This window comes from Scyliorhinus canicula, chromosome 10 (genome assembly GCF_902713615.1).
Source record: "Scyliorhinus canicula chromosome 10, sScyCan1.1, whole genome shotgun sequence".
NCBI classification, from domain to species: domain Eukaryota; kingdom Metazoa; phylum Chordata; class Chondrichthyes; order Carcharhiniformes; family Scyliorhinidae; genus Scyliorhinus; species Scyliorhinus canicula.
The window spans coordinates 756689-774549 of record NC_052155.1 but is presented as its reverse complement, the minus strand read 5'-3'; the positions used below and the strand labels follow the sequence as shown (position 1 = coordinate 774549).

At 52.3% G+C, this 17861-nt stretch overlaps 1 protein-coding gene across 1 annotated transcript in view; it reads right to left on the bottom strand.

Moving 5' to 3' along the window:
• Positions 1 to 15511, bottom strand: part of LOC119972890 (potassium voltage-gated channel subfamily H member 2) — a 31709-nt gene extending 16198 nt beyond the window's left edge. The window contains exon 1 of the mRNA XM_038810434.1: positions 15047 to 15511. Coding sequence (XP_038666362.1) covers positions 15047 to 15122 — 76 coding nt within the window. The 5' untranslated portion in view covers positions 15123 to 15511. The remainder of the gene's footprint in view (positions 1 to 15046) is intronic.
• Between the last annotated feature and the right edge of the window lie 2350 nt (positions 15512 to 17861).

Below are 17861 nucleotides of genomic sequence, written 5' to 3'. Positions count from 1 at the left end.
ACATCCTCCCCGTGTGTGCGTGGGTTTCCTCCGGGTGCTCCGGTTTCCTCCCACAGTCCAAAGATGTGCAGGTTAGGTGGATTGGCCATGATAAATTGCCCTTAGTGTTGGGTGGGGTTACTGGGTTATTGGGATAGGGTGGAGGTGTTGAACTTGGGTAGGGTGCTCTTTCCAAGAGCCGGTGCAGGCTCGATGGGCCAAATGGCCTCCTTCTGCACTGTAAATTCTATGATCTATGATCTAACCCCGTGCTGTACCTGTCCTGGGAGTGTTTGATGGGGACAGTGTAGAGGGTGCTTTACTCTGTATCTAACCCCGTGCTGTACCTGTCCTGGGAGTGTTTGATGGGGACAGTGTAGAGGGAGCTTTACTCTGTATCTAACCCCGTGCTGTACCTGTCCTGGGAGTGTTTGATGGAGACAGTGCAGAGGGAGCTTTACTCTGTATCTAACCCCGTGCTGTACCTGTCCTGGGAGTGTTTGATGGGGACAGTGTAGAGGGAGCTTTACTCTGTATCTAACCCCGTGCTGTACCTGTTCTGGGATTGTTTGATGGGGACAGTGTAGAGGGAGCTTTACTCTGTATGTAAACTTGTGCTGTACCTGTCCTCGGAGTGTTTGATGGGGACAGTGTCGAGGGAGCTTTACTCTGTATCTATACCTGTGCTGTATCTGTCCTGGGAGTGTTTCATGGGGACAGGGGAGAGGGAGCTTTACTCTGTATCTAATCCCGTGCTGTTCCTGTCCTGGGATTGTTTGATGGGGACAGTGTAGAGAGAGCTTTACTCTGTATCTAACCCCGTGCTGTACCTGTCCTGGGAGTGTTTGATGGGGACAGGGTAGAGGGAGCTTTACTCTGTATCTAACCCGTGCTGTACCTGTCTGGGAGGGTTTGATGGGGGCAGTGTAGAGGGAGCTTTACTGTGCATCTAACGCCGTGCTGTACCTGTCCTGGGGGTGTTTGATGGGGACAGTTTAGAGGGAGCTTTGCTCTGTATCTAACGCCGTGCTGTACCTGTCCTGGGAGTGTTTGATGGGGACAGTGGAGAGGGAGCTTTACTCTGTATCTAACCCCGTGCTGTACCTGTCCTGGGAGTGTTTGATGGGGACAGTGTAGAGGGAGCTTTACTCTGTATCTAACCCGGTGCTGTACCTGTCCTGGGAGTGTTTGATGGGGATAGTGTAGAGGGAGCTTTACTCAGTATCTAACCCCATGCTATACCTGTCCTGGGAGTGTTTGATGGAGACAGTGTAGAGGGAGCTTTACTCTGTATCTAACCCTGTGCTGTACCTGTCCTGGGAGTGTTTGATGGGGACAGTGTAGAGGGAGCTTTACTCTGTATCTAACCCCGTGCTGTACCTGTCCTGGGAGTGTTTGATGGGGACAGTGTAGAGGGAGCTTTACTCTGTATCTAACCCCGTGCTGTACCTGTCCTGGGAGTGTTTGATGGGGGCAGTGTACAGGGAGCTTTACTCTGTATCTAACCCCGTGCTGTACCTGTCCTGGGAGTGTTTGATGGGGACAGTGTAGAGGGAGCTTTACTCTGTATCTAGGGGCAGCACGGTAGCATTGTGGATAGCATAATGGCTTCACAGCTCCAGGATCCCAGGTTCGATTCTGGCTTGGGTCACTGTCTGTGCGGAGTCTGCACATCCTCCCCGTGTGTGCGTGGGTTTCCTCCGGGTGCTCCGGTTTCCTCCCACAGTCCAAAGATGTGCAGGTTAGGTGGATTGGCCATGATAAATTGCCCTTAGTGTTGGGTGGGGTTACTGGGTTATTGGGATAGGGTGGAGGTGTTGAACTTGGGTAGGGTGCTCTTTCCAAGAGCCGGTGCAGGCTCGATGGGCCAAATGGCCTCCTTCTGCACTGTAAATTCTATGATCTATGATCTAACCCCGTGCTGTACCTGTCCTGGGAGTGTTTGATGGGGACAGTGCAGAGGGAGCTTTACTCTGTATCTAACCCGTGCTGTACCTGTCCTGGGAGTGTTTGATGGGGACAGTGTAGAGGGAGCTTTACTCTGTATCTAACCCCGTGCTGTACCTGTCCTGGGAGTGTTTGATGGGGACAGTACAGAGGGAGCTTTACTCTATATCTAAACCCGTGCTGTACCTGTCCTGGGAGTGTTTGATGGGGACAGTTTAGAGGGAGCTTTACTCTGTATCTAACCCCGTGCTGTACCTGTCCTGCCTCGTGATTCTTGAAAGATCATCACCAATGCCTCCACAATCTCCTCAACTATCAGGACTGGAACCGATGTCCTAGAGTTTTCTAGAGCTGTTGGGGAGCGTTTAAACTAATGTCGCAGGGGGATGGGAACCGATGCAGGAAGTTGGAAGGTAGTAAAACAGGGACAGAAGCAAAAGGAAGTAAGGGGAAAAGTGCAAGGCAGAGAAGACATAGTCAAAAATCTAAAAGGGCGACAGTACAAGGCACAGTGACTGAGGGGAGCTCAGTGAATAGGCCCAGTAATAACAAAAGGAATAAAACTGGAGATGTTAAGATTCAAAACAGAGGTAAAAAAACCAACATAAGTGTACTTTACCTGAATGCTCGTAGTATTCGGAAAGTAAATGAGTTGATGGCACAAATCATCATAAATGACTATGATTTAGTGGCCATTACTGAAACATGGTTAAAGGATGGTCACGACTGGGAGTTAAATATCCGAGGGTATCAAACTATTCGGAAGGACAGAGTGGGTGGTAAGGGAGGTGGTGTAGCTCTGTTATTTAAGGATGACATCCGGGCAATAGTAAGGGATGACATCAGTGCTATGGAGGATAAGGTTGAATCCATTTGGGTGGAAATCAATAATAATAAGGCGAAAAAGTCACTGATAGGAGTAGTCTATCGGCCACCAAATAGTAACGCTATGGTGGGGCAGGCAATAAACAAAGAAATAACTGATGCATGTAGAAATGGTACAGCAGTTATCATGGGGGATTTTAATCTACATGTCGATTGGATTAACCAGATCGGTCAAGGCAACCTTGAGGAGGAGTTTATAGAATGTATCCGTGATAGTTTCCTAGAACAGTATGTAATGGAACCTACGAGGGAACAAGCGGTCCTAGATCTTGTCCTGTGTAATGAACATAGAACATAGAACATAGAACATAGAACGATACAGCGCAGTACAGGCCCTTCGGCCCTCGATGTTGCACCGACATGGAAAAAAAACCTAAAGGCCATCTAACCTACACTATGCCATTATCATCCATATGCTTATCCAATAAACTTTTAAATGCCCTCAATGTTGGCGAGTTCACTACTGTTGCAGGTAGGGCATTCCACGGCCTCACCACTCTTTGCGTAAAAAACCCACCTCTGGCCTCTGTCCTATATCTATTACCCCTCAATTTAAGGCTATGTCCCCTCGTGCTAGCCACCTCCATCCGCGGGAGAAGGCTCTCGCTGTCCACCCTATCTAACCCTCTGATCATTTTGTATGCCTCTATTAGGTCACCTATTAACCTTCTTCACTCTAACGAAAACAACCTCAAGTCCATCAGCCTTTCCTCATAAGATTTTCCCTCCATACCAGGCAACATCCTGGTAAATCTCCTCTGCACCCGTTCCAAAGCTTCCACGTCCTTCCTATAATGAGGCGACCAGAACTGTACGCAATACTCCAAATGTGGCCGTACTAGAGTTTTGTACAACTGCAACATGACCACATGGCTCCGGAACTCAATCCCTCTACCAATAAAGGCCATCACACCATAGGCCTTCTTCACAACCCTATCAACCTGGGTGGCAACTTTCAGGGATCTATGTACATGGACACCGAGATCCCTCTGCTCATCCACACTACCAAGAATTTTACCATTAGCCAAATATTCCTCATTCCTGTTATTCTTTCCAAAGTGAATCACCTCACACTTCTCCACGTTAAACTCCATTTGCCACCTCTCAGCCCAGCTCTGCAGCTTATCTATGTCCCTCTGTAACCTGCAACATCCTTCTGCACTGTCTACAACTCCACCGACTTTAGTGTCGTCTGCAAATTTACTCACCCATCCTTCTGAGACAAGATTGATTCATGATCTCATAGTTAGGGATCCTCTCGGAAGGAGCGATCACAATATGGTGGAATTTAAAATACAGATGGAGGGTGAGAAAGTAAAATCAAATACTAGTGTTTTGTGTTTAAACAAAGGAGATTACAAGGGGATGAGAGAAGAACTAGCTAAGGTAGACTGGGAGCTAAGACTTTATGGTGGAACAGTTGAGGAACAGTGGAGAACCTTCCAAGCGATTTTTCACAGTGCTCAGCAAAGGTTTATACCAACAAAAAGGAAGGACGGAAGAAAGAGGGAAAATCGACCCTGGATATCTAAGGAAATAAGGGAGAGTATCAAATTGAAGGAAAAAGCATATAAAGTGGCAAAGATTGCTGGGAGATTAGAGGACTGGGAAATCTTTAGGGGGCAACAGAAAGCTACTAAAAAAGCTATAAAGAAGAGTAAGATAGAGTATGAGAGTAAACTTGCTCAGAATATAAAAACAGACAGTAAAAGTTTTTACAAATATATAAGACAAAAAGAGTGGCTAAGGTAAATATTGGTCCTTTAGAGGATGAGAAGGGAGTTTTAATAATGGGAAATGAGGAAATGGCTGAGGAACTGAACAGGTTTTTTGGGTCGGTCTTCACAGTGGAAGACACAAATAACATGCCAGCGACTGATAGAAATGAGGCTATGACAGGTGAGGACCTTGAGAGGATTGTTATCACTAAGGAGGGAGTGATGGGCAAGCTAATGGGGCTAAAGGTAGACAAGTCTCCTGGCCCTGATGGAATGCATCCCAGAGTGCTAAAAGAGATAGCTAGGGAAATTGCAGATGCACTAGTGATAATTTACCGAAATTCACTAGACTCTGGGGTGGTCCCGGTGGATTGGAAATTAGCAAACGTGACGCCACTGTTTAAAAAAGGAGGTAGGCAGAAAGCAGGAAATTATAGGCCAGTGAGCTTAACTTCGGTAGTAGGGAAGATGCTGGAATCTATCATCAAGGAAGAAATTGTGAGGCATCTGGATAGAAATTGTCCCATTGGGCAGACGCAGCATGGGTTCGTAAAGGGCAGGTCGTGCCTAACTAATTTAGTGGAATTTTTTGAGGACATTACCAGTGCAGTAGATAATGGGGAGGCGATGGATGTGGTATATCTGGATTTCCAGAAAGCCTTTGACAAGGTGCCACACAAAAGGTTGCTGCATAAGATAAAGATGCATGGCATTAAGGGTAAAGTAGTAGCATGGATAGAGGATTGGTTAATTAATAGAAAGCAAAGAGTTGGGATAAATGGGTGTTTCTCTGGTTGGCAATCAGTAGCTAGTGGTGTCCCTCAGGGATCCGTGTTGGGTCCACAATTGTTCACAATTTACATAGATGATTTGGAGTTGGGGACCAAGGGCAATGTGTCCAAGTTTGCAGATGACACTAAGATGAGTGGTAAAGCGAAAAGTGCAGAGGATACTGGAAGTCTGCAGAGGGATTTGGATAGGTTAAGTGAATGGGCTAGGGTCTGGCAGATGGAATACAATGTTGACAAATGTGAGGTTATCCATTTTGGTAGGAATAACAGCAAACGGGATTATTATTTAAACGATAAAATATTAAAGCATGCTGCTGTTCAGAGAGACTTGGGTGTGCTAGTGCATGAGTCACAGAAGGTTGGTTTACAAGTGCAACAGGTGATTAAGAAGGCAAATGGAATTTTGTCCTTCATTGCTAGAGGGATGGAGTTTAAGACTCGGGAGGCTATGTTGCAATTGTATAAGGTGTTAGTGAGGCCACACCTGGAGTATTGTGTTCAGTTTTGGTCTCCTTACTTGAGAAAGGACGTACTGGCGCTGGAGGGTGTGCAGAGGAGATTCACGTGGTTAATCCCAGAGCTGAAGTTGTTGGATTATGAGGAGAGGTTGAGTAGACTGGGACTGTACTCGTTGGAATTTAGAAGGATGAGGTGGGATCTTATAGAAACACTTAAAATTATGAAGGGAATAGATAGGATAGATGCGGGCAGGTTGTTTCCACTGGCGGGTGAAAGCAGAACTAGGGGGCATAGCCTCAAAATGAGGGGAAGTAGATTTAGGACTGAGTTTAGGAGGAACTTCTTCACCCAAAGGGTTGTGAATCTATGGAATTCCTTGCCCAGTGAAGCAGTTGAGGCTCCTTCATTACATGTTTTTAAGGTAAAGATAGATAGTTTTTTGAAGAATAAAGGGATTAAGGGTTATGGTGTTCGGGCCGGAAAGTGGAGCTGAGTCCACAAAAGATCAGCCATGATCTAATTGAATGGCGGAGCAGGCTCGAGGGGCCAGATGGCCTACTCCTGCTCCTAGTTCTTATGTTCTTTTAGGGACCTGGGGTGTAGTGTATTTTTGCCTCTCTCTTACCTTTTATATATTGAAAGAAACTCTTCCTATCTTCCCTTATATTACTAGGTAACTTGCACTCATATTTCACCTTCTCCCCCTTATTGCTTTTTTAGTTGTCCTCTGCTCACTTTTAAAGGTTCCCAATCCTCTGGTTTCCCACTAACCCTCGCCACTTTGTGTGCTTTTTCTTTAGCCTTTATGCTGTCCTTGACTTCCCTCATCAGCCATGGCTGCTTTGTCCTCCCCTCAGCATGTTTCCTCCTCCTTGGGATGAATTTCTGCTGTGCGTCCCGAATAACCCCCAAAACTCCTGCCATTGCTGTTCCACTGTCTTCCCTGCTCGGCTCCTTCTCCAATCAACTCTGGCCAGCTCCTCCCTCATGTCTTTGTAGTTACCCTTATTTAATTGTAATACCGTTACATCTGATTGCAGCTTCTCCCTCTCAAACTGTAGGGTAAATTCTATCATATTGTGGTCACTGCTCCCTAAGGGTTCCTTCACCTTAAGTTCCCGAATCAAGTCTGCCTCATTACACATCACCAAATCCAGAATTGCCTGTTCCCTAGTCGGCTCTGTCACAAGCTGCTCCAAAAAACCATCTCTTAGACATTCCACAAATTCCTTTTCTTGGGATCCATGACCAACCTGATTTTCCCAGTCCACCTGCATATTGAAGTCCCCCATGGTTATTGTAATATTGCCTTTTCTATCTCCTGATTTATTTTCTGCCTCACATCCTGATGACTGCTGGGGAGCCTGTACAGAACTCCCATCAGGGTCTCTTTACCTTTGTGATTCCTCAACTCTACCCACAGAGATTCTCTGCCTTCTGATCCTATATCACTCCTCGCTATCGATTTAACTTCATTCCTCATTAACAATACAACCCCGCCCCCTTTGCCCATGTGGCTGTCCTTTCGATAAGACACAGATCCTACACAGGTAGTGTCTCCTACCCATCCTCCTCCTACAATCAAAAATCAGACTGCGTGGTGAGTTGGTGAGATAAACTTTTTTTTCCTTTTCCTCTCTCCATCCTTCCACCACCTCGAACCTGCGGGGAGTGTGAAAATCAGGTCAAGTGGATAAATGGAAGGGATGTCAGGGAAGGCAGTACAATGCTCCTCCTGCAGACTGTTTGAGGTGAGGGACGCCGTCAGTGTCCCTGCTGATTTCACCTGTGGGAAGTGCACCCAACTCCAGCTCCTCAAAAACTGCGTTAGGGAACTGGAGCTGGAGCTGGATGAACTGAGGATCATTCGGGAGGCAAAGTCGGTTATAGATAGAAGCTTCAGGGATGTAGTTACTTCAATGAATGAGGGTAGCTGGGTGACGTTTAAAAGGAGGGGGAGGAAGCAGTCAGTGCAGAGATCCACTGCGGTTGTTCCCCTCAATAACAAGGGCAGCACGGTAGCATAGTGGATAGCACAATCGCTTCACAGCTCCAGGGTCCCAGGTTCGATTCCGGTTTGGGTCACTGTCCGTGTGGAGTCTGCACATCCTCCCCGTGTGTGCGTGGGTTTCCTCCGGGTGCTCCGGTTTCCTCCCACAGTCCAAAGATGTGCAGGTTAGGTGGATTGGCCATGATAAATTGCCCTTAGTGTCCAAAATTGCCCTTAGTGTTGGGTGGGGTTACTGGGTTATTGGGATAGGGTGGAGGTTTTGACCTTGGGTAGGGTGCTCTTTCCAAGAGCCAGTGCAGACTCGATGGGCCGAATGGCTTCCTTCTGCACTGTAAATTCTATGAACCATTTTGGATACTGTTGGGAGGAGGGGGGGGGGGGGGGGGGGAGACCTACCAGAGGTAAGCCACGGCGACCAGGTCTCTGTCACTGAGTCTATCCCTGTGGCTCAGAAGGGAAGGGGGGAGAGCAGGAGGGCATTAGTTATTGGAGACTCTATAGTTAGAGGTACAGATAGGCGGTTCTGTGGCAACGATAGAGGCTCACGGTTGGTGTGTTGCCTCCCGGGTGCCAAGGTCCGTGACGTCTCTGATCGTGTTTTCAGGATCGTTAAGAACATAAGAACATAAGAACATAAGAACTAGGAGCAGGAGTAGGCCATCTGGCCCCTCGAGCCTGCTCCGCCATTCAATTAGATCATGGCTGATCTTTTGTGGACTCAGCTCCACTTTCTGGCCTGAACACCATAACCCTTAATCCCTTTATTCTTCAAAAAACTATCTATCTTTACCTTAAAAACATGTAATGAAGGAGCCTCAACTGCTTCACTGGGCAAGGAATTCCATAGATTCACAACCCTTTGGGTGAAGAAGTTCCTCCTAAACTCAGTCCTAAATCTACTTCCCCTTATTTTGAGGCTATGCCCCCTAGTTCTGCTGTCACCCGCCAGTGGAAACAACCTGCCCGCATCTATCCTATCTATTCCCTTCATAATTTTAAATGTTTCTATAAGATCCCCCCTCATCCTTCTAAATTCCAACGAGTACAGTCCCAGTCTACTCAACCTCTCCTCATAATCCAACCCCTTCAGCTCTGGGATTAACCTAGTGAATCTCCTCTGCACACCCTCCAGCGCCAGTACGTCCTTTCTCAAGTAAGGAGACCAAAACTGAACACAATACTCCAGGTGTGGCCGCACTAACACTTTGTACAATTGCAACATAACCTCCCTAGTCTTAAACTCCATCCCTCTAGCAATGAAGGACAAAATTCCATTTGCCTTCTTAATCACCTGTTGCACTTGTAAACCAACCTTCTGTGACTCATGCACTAGCACACCCAAGTCTCTCTGAACAGCGGCATGCTTTAATATTTTATCGTTTAAATAATAATCCCGTTTGCTGTTATTCCTACCAAAATGGATAACCTCACATTTGTCAACATTGTATTCCATCTGCCAGACCCGAGCCCATTCACTTAACCTATCCAAATCCCTCTGCAGAATTCCAGTATCCTCTGCACTTTTCGCTTTACCACTCATCTTAGTGTCATCTGCAAACTTGGACACATTGCCCTTGGTCCCCAACTCCAAATCATCTATGTAGATTGTGAACAATTGTGGGCCCAACACGGATCCCTGAGGGACACCACTAGCTACTGATTGCCAACCAGAGAAACACCCATTTACCCCAACTCTTTGCTTTCTATTAATTAACCAATCCTCTATCCATGCTACTACTTTACCCTTAATGCCATGCATCTTTATCTTATGCAGCAACCTTTTGTGTGGCACCTTGTCAAAGGCTTTCTGGAAATCCAGATATACCACATCCATCGGCTCCCCGTTATCTACTGCACTGGTAATTTATTGCCTATTTTATCCCAATAGACTCAACTACTTCCTGTGGTAACAAACTCCACAGGCCGACCACTCTCCGGGTGATGAAATTTCTCATCTCTGTCCGAAATGATCTACCCCGTACCCTCAGACTGTGACCCCTGGTTCTGGACACACCCACCATCGGGAACATCCTTCCTGCATCTACCCTGTCCCCATCGGGAACATCCTTCCTGCATCTACCCTGTCCCCATCGGGAACATCCTTCCTGCATCTACCCTGTCCCCATCGGGAACATCCTTCCTGCATCTACCCTGTCCCCATCGGGAACATCCTTCCTGCATCTACCCTGTCCCCATCGGGAACATCCTTCCTGTATCTACCCTGTCCCCATCGGGAACATCCTTCCTGCATCTACCCTGTCCCCATCGGGATCATCCTTCCTGCATCTACCCTGTCCCCATCGGGAACATCCTTCCTGCATCTACCCTGTCCCCATCGGGAACATCCTTCCTGTATCTACCCTGTCCCCATCGGGAACATCCTTCCTGCATCTACCCTGTCCCCATCGGGAACATCCTTCCTGCATCTACCCTGTCCCCATCGGGAACATCCTTCCTGCATCTACCCTGTCCCCATCGGGAACATCCTTCCTGCATCTACACTGTCCCCATCGGCAACATCCTTCCTGCATCTACCCTGTCCCCATCGGGAACATCCTTCCTGCATCTACCCTGTCCCCATCGGGAACATCCTTCCTGCGTCTACCCTGTCCCCATCGGGAACATCCTTCCTGCATCTACCCTGTCCCCATCGGGAACATCCTTCCTGCATCTACCCTGTCCCCATTGGGAACATCCTTCCTGCATCTACCCTGTCCCCATCGGGAACATCCTTCCTGCATCTACCCTGTCCCCATGAGGAACATCCTTCCTGCACCTACCCTGCCCCCATCGGGAACATCCTTCCTGCATCTACCCTGTCCCCATCGGGAACATCCTTCCTGCATCTACCCTGTCCCCATCGGGAACATCCTTCCTGCATCTACCCTGTCCCCATCGGGAACATCCTTCCTGCATCTACCCTGTCCCCATCGGGAACATCCTTCCTGCATCTACCCTGTCCCCATCGGGAACATCCTTCCTGCATCTACCCTGTCCCCATCGGGAACATCCTTCCTGCATCTACCCTGTCCCCATCGGGAACATCCTTCCTGCATCTACCCTGTCCCCATTGGGAACATCGTTCCTGCATCTACCCTGTCCCCATCGGGAACATCCTTCCTGCATCTACCCTGTCCCCATCGGGAACATCCTTCCTGCATCTACCCTGTCCCCATCGGCAACATCCTTCCAGCATCTACCCTGTCCCCATCGGGAACATCCTTCCTGCATCTACCCTGTCCCCATCGGGAACATCCTTCCTGCATCTACCCTGTCCCCATCGGGAACATCCTTCCTGCATCTACTCTGTCCCCATCGGGAACATCCTTCCTGCATCTACCCTGTCCCCATCGGGAACATCCTTCCTGCATCTACCCTGTCCCCATCGGGAACATCCTTCCTGCATCTACCCTGTCCCCATCGGGAACATCCTTCCTGCGTCTACCCTGTCCCCATCGGGAACATCCTTCCTGCAGCTCCCCTGTCCCCATCGGGAACATCCTTCCTGCATCTACCCTGTCCCCATCGGGAACATCCTTCCTGCATCTACCCTGTCCCCATCGGGAACATCCTTCCTGCATCTACCCTGTCCCCATCGGGAACATCCTTCCTGCATCTACCCTGTCCCCATCGGGAAAATCCTTCCTGCATCTACCCTGTCCCCATCGGGAACATCCTTCCTGCATCTACCCTGTCCCCATCGGGAACATCCTTCCTGCATCTACCCTGTCCCCAACGGGAACATCCTTCCTGCGTCTACCCTGTCCCCATCGGGAACATCCTTCCTGCATCTACCCTGTCCCCATCGGGAACATCCTTCCTGCGTCTACCCTGTCCCCATCGGGAACATCCTTCCTGCAGCTCCCCTGTCCCCATCGGGAACATCCTTCCTGCATCTACCCTGTCCCCATCGGGAACATCCTTCCTGCATCTACCCTGTCCCCATCGGGAACATCCTTCCTGCATCTACCCTGTCCCCATCGGGAACATCCTTCCTGCATCTACCCTGTCCCCATCGGGAACATCCTTCCTGCATCTACCCTGTCCCCATCGGGAACATCCTTCCTGCATCTACCCTGTCCCCATCGGGAACATCCTTCCTGCATCTACCCTGTCCCCATCGGGAACATCCTTCCTGCATCTACCCTGTCCCCATCGGGAACATCCTTCCTGCATCTACCCTGTCCCCATCGGGAACAGCCTTCCTGCATCTACCCTGTCCCCATCGGGAACATCCTTCCTGCATCTACCCTGTCCCCATCGGGAACATCCTTCCTGCATCTACCCTGTCCCCATCGGGAACATCCTTCCTGCATCTACCCTGTCCCCATCGGGAACATCCTTCCTGCACCTACCCTGTCCCCATCGGGAACATCCTTCCTGCATCTACCCTGTCCCCATCGGGAACATCCTTCCTGCACCTACCCTGTCCCCATCGGGAACATCCTTCCTGCACCTACCCTGTCCCCATCGGGAACAGCCTTCCTGCATCTACCCTGTCCCCATCGGGAACATCCTTCCTGCATCTACCCTGTCCCCATCGGGAACATCCTTCCTGTATCTACCCTGTCCCCATCGGGAACATCCTTCCTGCATCTACCCTGTCCCCATCGGGAACATCCTTCCTGCATCTACCCTGTCCCCATCGGGAACATCCTTCCTGCATCTACCCTGTCCCCTTCGGGAACATCCTTCCTGCATCTACCCTGTCCCCATCAAGAACATCCTTCCTGCATCTACCCTGTCCAGTCCTGTTAGGATTTTATACGTCTCTATGAGACCCCCCTCATTCTTCTGAACTCCAGCGAGAACAATCCGAACCTAGTCAATCTCTCCTCACACATCAATCCAGAATTCAGTCTGGTAAACCTTTGCTTCACTCCCTCGAGAGCAGGAACATCCTTCCTCAGAAAAGGAGACCAAAACTGCCCACAATACCCCAGCTGTGGCCTCACCAAGGCCCTGTATAATTGCAGCAACTCATCCCTGCTTCTGTACTCTAACCCTCTCGCTATGAAGGCCAGGATACCATTAGCCTTATTTACCGCCTGCTGCACCTGTGGTTTAGAGGGGATGTGAGGGAAAACCTTTTCCCCCAGAGGGTGGTGGGGGTCTGGAACTCGCTGCCTGAAAGGGGGATGGAGGCAGAGACCCTCATAACATGTAAGAAGTGTTTAGATGTGAACTTGCAATCGCAGGGCAGACACAGCGATGGGCCAAGTGGTAAATGGGATTAGACTAATTAGGTGGTTGATTTTGACCAGTGCAGACTCGATGGGCTGAAGGGCCTTTTCTGTGCTGTAGATGTATCTGACTCTATAAAAGATTGTCCATGATGTTATTGAATGGTGGATCAGGCTCAATGGCCTGAATGGTCTGTTGCTGCTCCCAGACCCAACCTCTGTCTCTGCTTTTCCACTCGTTCCATGCCAACTCGCTCCGTGTCCACTCGCTCCGTGTCCACTCGCTCCGTGTCCACTCGCTCCGTGTCCACTCGCTCCGTGTCCACTCGCTCCGTGTCCACTCGCTCCGTGTCCACTCGTTCCGTGTCCACTCGCTCCGTGTCCACTCGCTCCGTGTCCACTCGCTCCGTGTCCACTCGCTCCGTGTCCACTCGCTCCGTGTCCACTCGTTCCGTGTCCACTCGCTCCGTGTCCACTCGCTCCGTGTCCACTCGCTCCGTGTCCACTCGCTCCGTGTCCACTCGCTCCGTGTCCACTCGCTCCGTGTCCACTCGCTCCGTGTCCACTCGCTCCGTGTCAACTCGCTCCGTGTCCACTCGCTCCGTGTCCACTCGCTCCGTGTCCACTCGCTCCGTGTCCACTCGCTCCGTGTCCACTCGCTCCGTGTCCACTCGCTCCGTGTCCAATCTCAGAGTGGAGTTAGGAAATGTTTCTCCACACACAGCTTGTTTGCAACTCTCTTCCAGAAATGGCAATCGATGCTTCGATCAATTGTTAATTTTAAAGCAGAGATTGGTAGTGATTTGTTAATGAGAGGTATTAATGGGTCTGGCCCACCGTGTGTGAATGAGATCACAGATCAGCAATGAGCTGATTGAACACTGAAACAGGACCAAGGGATTGAATATCTTCCTCATGCCTCTATATTCCTCCTTCTCTCTAATCACTCTCTGCTTTCCTGTGTTCCCCCTCCCTCCCTCCCCACTTCTGGAAGTGACTGCACACCAACCAGCTCCTCTGTGAAGGCCACTCGCTCCATCACCGTTCTGTCTCCTTTCCCAGTTTACATGGCCACATTCCGCTCCAACTGAAATCAGACCCCCTCCAGTTCTGTATTTTTACTCCAGATTTTTCTCCTGCTGCACAGTGTCAGGTCAGACTCAGCTCCAATGGAGAGTATTTATACATTTGGTTATCAGGTTCCTGCTCCCTCTGCAGTCCCTTTCCACACAGACGTCCTTCAAACAATCAGCATCAAAAGTCATCATTCAATCTGCCTGCTGTTTTCTCAAGGACTGCAGATGTTTGATAGTCTGAGTGTACCTCACTCTCTCTCTCTCCCCATCTGCCCCTCACCCCCACACGTCTCACTTGCTCTTCCTCTGTGTGTTGCTCCGATTCTACAATAAAACCTTTTACTCTGTCCATTTCAGTTTTGTGTCGATGTGCATCTGTGTCTCTGTCGCCAGTCAATCTGGACTTTTATATCTAACTTTCCAATTCTCTTCCACCCTCTCTCTCTTTCTCTCTCTCTGTCTTTCACACCCGTCTGTCTCCCTCCCTCTCTCTGTCTGTCTCTGTGTTACCCTCTCTCTCTCTCTCTGTCTGTCTCTGTGTTACCCTCTCTCTCTCTCTCTCTCTCCCTCTCTCTGCCTCTGTGTTACCCTCTCTCTCTCTCTCTCTCTCCCTCTCTCTGTCTCTGTGTTACCCTCTCTCTCTCTCTCTCTCTCCCTCTCTCTGTCTCTGTGTTACCCTCTCTCTCTCTCTCTCTCCCTCTCTCTGTCTCTGTGTTACCCTCTCTCTCTCTCTCCCTCTCTCTGTCTCTGTGTTACCCTCTCTCTCTCTCTCTCTCCCTCTCTCTCTCTCTGTGTTACCCCTCCCTCTCTCTCTGCCTTTCACACCTGCCTGTCTCCCTCCCTCTCTCTGTCTCTGTGTTACCCTCTCGCTCTCCCTCTCTCTGTCTCTGTGTTACCCTCTCTCTCTCTCTCTCTGCGCTTTCTCGATCTCTCTGCCAGTGTTTCTCCCTCTCTCCCAGTCAAACACTGATTTCCAGATAAGGAGGCAAAAACTTACTGCGACCTTCCAATTTCCGGATGATGGTATCAAGAAAAGTGTTCTGAGGAGCAACATGACCTCTTCGAATTGGCATGGTGACCACCAATAACAGGGCCGGGCAAATGGCACCAAATTCCAGCAGCTCGTCACAATTCAGCCAGGAAATTCCAATCAAAGCTGTGAAGAAACTCCAGTCGTCCTCGGTTCGAGCACTGGGACACTGCCAAATCCCACCAGAGCTCGGGCAGAGCGGCTGATGGTCTGTTGGAGACTCTCACTGGGATACAAGATCCGGTTCATTGCTGAGGCGATGGGAGGAACACGATGCCACCCTCTCTGCCCGCAGTGCTGCCGCCAAGCTCACTGTGCCACCCTCTCTGCCCACAGTGCTGCCGCCAAGCTCACTGTGCCACCCTCTCTGCCCGCAGTACGGCCGCCGAGCTCACTGTGCCACCCTCTCTGCCCACAGTGCTGCCGCCGAGCTCACTGTGCCACCCTCTCTGCCCGCAGTGCGGCCGCCAAGCTCACAGTGCCACCCTCTCTGCCCCCAGTGCGGCCGCCGAGCTCACTGTGCCACCCTCTCTGCCCGCAGTACGGCCGCCAAACTCACTGTGCCACCCTCTCTGCCCGCAGTGCTGCCGCCGAGCTCACTGTGCCACCCTCTCTGCCCGCAGTGCTGCCGCCGAGCTCACTGTGCCACCCTCTCTGCCCGCAGTGCAGCCGCCGAGCTCACTGTGCCACCCTCTCTGCCCGCAGTGCTGCCGCCAAGCTCACTGTGCCACCCTCTCTGCCCGCAGTGCGGCCGCCGAGCTCACTGTGCCACCCTCTCTGCCCGCAGTGCTGCCGCCGAGCTCACTGTGCCACCCTCTCTGCCCGCAGTGCTGCCGCCGAGCTCACTGTGCCACCCTCTCTGCCCACAGTGCGGCCGCCGAGCTCACTGTGCCACCCTCTCTGCCCACAGTGCGGCCGCCAAGCTCACTGTGCCACCCTCTCTGCCCACAGTGCTGCCGCCAAGCTCACTGTGCCACCCTCTCTGCCCGCAGTGCTGCCGCCGAGCTCACTGTGCCACCCTCTCTGCCCGCAGTGCTGCCGCCGAGCTCACTGTGCCACCCTCTCTGCCCGCAGTGCTGCCGCCAAGCTCACTGTGCCACCCTCTCTGCCCGCAGTGCGGCCGCCGAGCTCACTGTGCCACCCTCTCTGCCCGCAGTGCTGCCGCCGAGCTCACTGTGCCACCCTCTCTGCCCGCAGTGCTGCCGCCGAGCTCACTGTGCCACCCTCTCTGCCCCCAATGCTGCTGCCAAGCTCACTGTGCCACCCTCTCTGCCCACAGTGCTGCCGCCGAGCTCACTGTGCCACCCTCTCTGCCCACAGTGCTGCCGCCGAACTCACTGTGCCACCCTCTCTGCCCGCAGTGCTGCCGCCGAGCTCACTGTGCCACCCTCTCTGCCCGCAGTGCGGCCGCCGAGCTCACTGTGCCACCCTCTCTGCCCGCAGTGCTGCCGCCAAGCTCACTGTGCCACCCTCTCTGCCCGCAGTGCTGCCGCCGGACTCACTGTGCCACCCTCTCTGCCCGCAGCGCTGCCGCCGAGCTCACTGTGCCACCCTCTCTGCCCGCAGTGCTGCCGCCAAACTCACTGTGCCACCCTCTCTGCCCGCAGTGCGGCCGCCGAGCTCACTGTGCCACCCTCTCTGCCCACAGTGCTGCCGCCGAGCTCACTGTGCCACCCTCTCTGCCCGCAGTGCTGCCGCCGAGTTCACTGTGCCACCCTCTCTGCCCACAGTGCTGCCGCCAAGCTCACTGTGCCACCCTCTCTGCCCGCAGTGCAGCCGCCGAGCTCACTGTGCCACCCTCTCTGCCCGCAGTGTGGCCGCCAAGCTCACTGTGCCACCCTCTCTGCCCACAGTGCGGCCGCCGAGCTCACTGTGCCACCCTCTCTGCCCGCAGTGCTGCCGCCGAGCTCACTGTGCCACCCTCTCTGCCCGCAGTGCTGCCGCCAAGCTCACTGTGCCACCCTCTCTGCCCACAGTGCTGCCGCCGAGCTCACTGTGCCACCCTCTCTGCCCGCAGTGCGGCTGCCGAGCTCACTGTGCCACCCTCTCTGCCCGCAGTGCTGCCGCCGAGCTCACTGTGCCACCCTCTCTGCCCGCAGTGCGGCCGCCGAGCTCACTGTGCCACCCTCTATGCCCGCAGTGCTGCCGCCGAGCTCACTGTGCCACCCTCTCTGCCCGCAGTGCGGCCGCCAAGCTCACTGTGCCACCCTCTCTGCCCGCAGTACGGCCGCCAAGCTCACTGTGCCACCCTCTCTGCCCGCAGTGCAGCCGCCAAACTCACTGTGCCACCCTCTCTGCCCACAGTGCTGCCGCCGAGCTCACTGTGCCACCCTCTCTGCCCGCAGTGCGGCCACCGAGCTCACTGTGCCACCCTCTCTGCCCACAGTGCTGCCGCCAAGCTCACTGTGCCACCCTCTCTGCCCACAGTGCGGCCGCCGAGTTCACTGTGCCACCCTCTCTGCCCACAGTGCTGCCGCCGAGCTCACTGTGCCACCCTCTCTGCCCGCAGTGCGGCCGCCAAGCTCACTGTGCCACCCTCTCTGCCCGCAGTGCGGCCGCCAAGCTCACTGTGCCACCCTCTCTGCCCGCAGTGCAGCAGCTGAGCTCACTGTGCCACCCTCTCTGCCCGCAGTGCTGCCGCCAAGCTCACTGTGCCACCCTCTCTGCCCGCAGTGCGGCCGCCGAACTCACTGTGCCACCCTCTCTGCCCGCAGTGCAGCAGCTGAGCTCACTGTGCCACCCTCTCTGCCCGCAGTGCGGCCGCCGAGCTCACTGTGCCACC